A 4860-nucleotide genomic window follows, 5' to 3' on the forward strand; every position below is an offset into this window, starting at 1 on the left:
CGAACCCCGCGGCACTGTGGGGGGGGGGATCCCTGCCGCGCTGCGGGAGGGGCGGGCTGGGAGGTCTCTAACAAACGTGTCCTGCTTGCCCCAGTTCTTCGAGGAGCTGGCAGAGGAGGAGAAGCAGGTCAGCGAGCAGCAAGTCGCTGTGAAAGAGAAGGAGGAGCAGCAGCAGCAGCAGGTGAGCGGCCGAGGGGCATCTGGGGCAGCGGTTCTCTGCCTCTCTTGGACCAGGACCCGTTTGTAAACATTGCCGGCCACTCCCCACGCACTGGGAGCCGGGAAGGGAAAACCCATCGTGTCCTGCACTTTTTTTCCTCTAAAGGAGAGTCTGGTTTTCAAGTTTGCTTGCGATGCTCCTATATTTTTGTGACCCCCTTTGGGGTGCAATCTGTGGGTTGGGAAGCGCTGCTCTTGGTGCTTGCTGGGGGTTCGTTGCGTGTCCTGCGAGAAGCCTCCTGCCAGCGAGGGAAGGGGCGCCCTGGCTTAACCACCTGCACCCCTGGAGAGGTCGCGGGGCAGTGGGTGCAGATGTGGCCTCTCTTGCCTCAGCCGTGTTCCTCGTCCCAACAGCAGCAACAGAAAAAGAAGCGAGATAAGAAGAAAGACAAGAAGAAAAAAGAGGAGGAGGATGTGGAGGACAACCTGCTGATCGAGAAGCTGAAGAAGTTGTCGGCTCAGGCCAGTGACGAGGATGAGGAAGGTGAGCTGGAGGAGGCTCGGAGGCAGGATTCCTGGGTCCTCTCCCCAGATCTGGGGGAGTGTGGGATGAAATGGGTTACAGCAGAGCAGAGTTGGGGGCTGGGTGGAATTTGAAGGTCAGAAATCTTGGGTCCTGCATGAGGGAAGTAGGCTCTGGAGGTTGTGGTCAGTGGGGAGCTGGAGGTGAGGATCTTGGGTTTCTGCAGCCCATGTAACTTGCCCAATTGATTCAGGTTGGGCTCGGGCTCTTGTAACTAGCACTGGCCTCTCTCTGGTCCATGGAGAGGAGAGATCAGCCTTAACGCCTACACTGCCCCTGTGCTGGTGCAGGACCCTTCCACTAGCAGCGGAGGCTCCTTGCATGGGGGGATTCTCAAGGAAACAGCTGCGTTCACTTTAAAGACTGGACAGAGCCAAAGCTATAAAGGGATCTGAACATGACTGAGCATCAATTCTGCTGCTGCCAGCAGAGTTCAATTTGAAATGGGATTTTGGCTCATAAATCATTTAGATGATTTTTAGAATTTTAATCTAGAATTGCTCAAAGGTAGTAGACTGCTTTATTATTAAGTTAAGCAGAGCCTCTTTTTTACTGTGAAACTATTCCTGAGTTGTTGTTGACTTACTGACTTTTTCCCACACCAAAGAGTTATGCTTTTTTTCAATCCTTTTTTGTACGATGTTGTCACCAACCTTAAACCAGTTGGCTTACTGGAAGCCAGCAATTTGGTCAATAAAACTTCAAAATTTTAACTGAATTTTTTTTTTTTTTTTTTAATACGTTACATTTCCAAAAGAGAGAGAGTTTCATTTGGAACATGCAGAACTTAGGCATTTTTCATGAAAGTTGGATTTCGTTTTCTGCCAGTTCTAGTGGAGACCTAAAGTGCATTACACTTGCACTCTAAATTATTTTTTATTGGGGATGCATGTTATATCTCTAACTCTGACTAAGCTTAACTGTTGTGAGGGGTGTCTTATATTATTCTGCACATCTGTTAGTGATTTTTGGGTTGGGGTATGAGCATTTTATGTCATATGAAACAAAGTTGGTAATGACCAGTGAATATAACCGGTAAATGAAATTCTTTTACACACTGTGTCCTTCCCTGGCACTTCTGCCCCTTCCCTTCCCTTCCCTTCCCTTCCACCTGTCCCTTGCCATAGTTTTCTCTCCATCTGTTTGCATTACACTGTTTAACAAGTATGGTAGCACAGGTGAGAGATGGGATCCTGAGGAGACCAGGCACTGATGTGCTGGAAAAGCCCATGTTATTTCCTCTTCTAGACATTGCTATCAGTGGGGTATTGGCACCCACAGTCATTTTGAGGGACCCAGCCTCTCTCTTTCTCCCGTGGCCAAAGAAGCCACTGGGCAGCCAAGAATTCAAGATTTGTTAGGGAGAAGGAGAACAGACATGATGGAGACTTAGTCAGTAGCCAAAGAATTAGGATTCTCTCCTGGGAAGGGAGACAGGCCTGTGTTCCAAAGCGTGTGCTTTGTGTGCTGATGTTAAGGCAGTGCCAGATGGACTCAAAAGGACACTGCCCTACAATGTTGCTGAATCCATGCTTGTCCCTTGCTGTCAAGGGACAGCAAGGATGGTTTTTGGGAAGGGGCAGAGGGGGAAGTCACAGCCAGCCTGAGGCTCTGGTCATGTTGCAGGGGGCTGGCATAACTCGCAGCTGGTGGCTTGTGTCGTCTCCACCCCTGCCATTAGCCCTGGCCTCATCAGCCTTGCATTGCTTGGGAGAGAGCCTTGCTGCTGTGGGGGAAAAGGTATCAGTAGGACCAGCAGCTAGGAGTTTTAATGCATCCCCCACCTTACAGAAGCTGCTGTCTTTGTTGCTGGGGCAATGGGGCTGAGCTGCAGCACAGGTGCAGTAGAGAATCTGTTGACTTGTGGGCTGCTGCATTTTAATCCCTTTGCTGCTGGGCCTGCTGATGCTTCCCCCTGCAGCAGCTCCCAAGGGTACAAGCCTTACCCAATCTGCCTCTGCCTGCTCCCTCCAGTCCTCTCTGGCCACAGGAAGATTGAGAGCTCTGTGGTTCCAGTGCCCTGCAAATGCCCATGATGAAGATGGTGTCTTCTTGCATTGTTTTCTGAAATTTTGCTGTTTTGCTTTGCAGTGGTTGCCCCTGTCAGCAAAGGCAGCAAGAAGAAGAAGGTGAGTCCTGGCCTGGAGGGACCCCTGGGTTTAGGGACAGCTATGATTACAAATGCACAGAGTGTGAGGGGGGTTGGACTGGTAGAGTGACCCTCTCCTGTGGATTTCTGGAGTGCATTTTACCAACGCTTGCAGCAGTAGGACACTTGCCGACAACCCTCATCCCCCTGCTTTCTGTAGCAGGTTCCTGGTGTTTTTGGTCAACGTGCCTTGTTCCTGTGTGATGGAGTAGATTATGTAGTTTTAGGTTAGACAAGGATTTGTATGGGATGGTTTGGACAGGGATGATCCTGCTGCAAGCAGGGTGTTGGACTAAATGACTTCCAGATGTCCCATCCAGCCCTACTTCTGTATGATTTTATGAATGAGATACAGTTCTAGCCAAAGTGGGGTGAGCCTCAGTGGGGTGTCTTCCATACCCTGGGTGTCAGTGGATGATCCTGTTACCAAGGGGCAGCACAGGACATGGAAGTGTGTTGGACCATGGCTAGAGGCTTTAGCTTTGCTGTTTGCAGGGAGGAAATGTATTTGCAGCCCTGAGCCAGGAGCAGAGTGAAGAGGAAGAAGAGGAGGAGGAGGTGCCAAAACCAGCCAAACTTGACAAGAATCAAATCAACAAGGTTAGCTTCTTTAGACACAACCCAGTGTGAGCGGGGAGCAGGGCCCTAGTGATTACAGAGGGGAAGCACATCTGGGAGTTAAGACTCCTAGGTTCTGTCTTCAGCACTGAGAGGAGATGTACCCAGTGGGCTGAAAGTCAGGACTCTGGGTTCTGCTCTTAGCTCTGGGAGAAGAGTTACGGCTGGTGGGTTTGAACTGGGTAAGGGAAGTTGGGAGTTGGGAATCCTGGGCTCTATCCCTACCCTCGTCAAGGAGAGCAAGGTCTAACAGGCTAGAGTAGGGTGGGACAGAGTCAGGATTCTCTTGTCCTGTCCAGCTGGAGAGAAGGCAGGTGGAGAGTCATCTTCTCAAGCAGCCTGGAATGCGACCTCCCTGATCTGGGAGTTCTCTGTACCAGGCCTGGCTTGAATGCTGGAGTCTGGAGTGAAGGGATGATCTTCCTCTGTGTAGGAAGGCAATGGCTGAAATGGATGATTGACCTTCCATGCCCTTCCCCTCCTCTTCCAGGCTGCCTTTTATCATGAAGAGGAGAAAAAAGCAGGAAAGAAGCTGTGACAAGGGTTGACAAGCCAAAGGGGAAACAAAGTCAGCCTCCACATTGCTGTCATTCTGGGGTGGCAGGAAATGGGGCTCACTACACTGTGGGAAGGAAGAGCAGTGGGAGTCGGGACTCCCGGGTTCTGTTTCCAAACGTAGAGTCTACTAGGTTAGGAGTCAGGACACCTGGGCCCTAGCCCAGCCAGCTAGGTACATAATGGGTGGTTTGGTTTCTGCCGACTGCAGTGCAGTGGTTGGGAGCAGCGTGATGCGAGTCCCAGCTTGTGCAGGGTAGTTGATGCTGTTTCATCAGGGTGAGATTTGCTTTGCATTTTTTTTTTTTTTCAGCAAGAGGACGAAGACAGTAAGAATAAAAGAAGTAAAAATGAGAGAAACAAAGGAAAGCAGCAGGTAGGCCTTGCCATTCCCCAGACCACAGGGATTCCTGTTGTGAAAGCTGTGCCCTAGTGCAGTGAAGGCTGGCAGTGTGCTCACTAGGGGGCACCCACACCTCACTGGTGCTGACCCTAATGCTTCACTGCAGCACTAGAGGGCACCCAAAACCTTCACTCTTGTCCTTGGCTGAGGCTGGGGGATTTAATCCCAAGCCGAGGTTCCTAATTCCCACCTATTCCTTTGTTTGGGCTCAGGGAAAAAGCACGGCCTTTGCTGTTCTGGCCCAGAGTGAGGAGGAGGAGAGTGAAGAAGAGTCCAAACCGGAAGACAAGGCTGGCACGGTGAGTGTTGGGCTGGTGAGGTGTGTTGCAGCGGAGACTTCTTCATCAAGGGAACTAGGGGCTGGGGCTCCCAGAGTTTGTGCCAGATGGTTCA

At 50.9% G+C, this 4860-nt stretch overlaps 1 protein-coding gene across 1 annotated transcript in view; it reads left to right on the forward strand.

Annotated features, from left to right (window-relative positions):
• Window positions 1–19: 19 nt before the first annotated feature.
• The window catches only part of ABCF1 (ATP binding cassette subfamily F member 1), a gene marked incomplete at its 5' end in the record, with an annotated part of 17137 nt that continues 12296 nt past the window's right edge, over window positions 20–4860 (forward strand). Inside the window, 6 exons of the mRNA XM_014525303.2 lie at window positions 20–181; window positions 574–703; window positions 2834–2871; window positions 3387–3491; window positions 4378–4440; window positions 4680–4766. Coding sequence (XP_014380789.2) covers window positions 20–181; window positions 574–703; window positions 2834–2871; window positions 3387–3491; window positions 4378–4440; window positions 4680–4766 — 585 coding nt within the window. The remainder of the gene's footprint in view (window positions 182–573; window positions 704–2833; window positions 2872–3386; window positions 3492–4377; window positions 4441–4679; window positions 4767–4860) is intronic.

The sequence above is a fragment of the Alligator sinensis genome, unplaced genomic scaffold, assembly GCF_000455745.1.
Source record: "Alligator sinensis unplaced genomic scaffold, ASM45574v1 scaffold1208_1, whole genome shotgun sequence".
NCBI lineage: Eukaryota > Metazoa > Chordata > Crocodylia > Alligatoridae > Alligator > Alligator sinensis.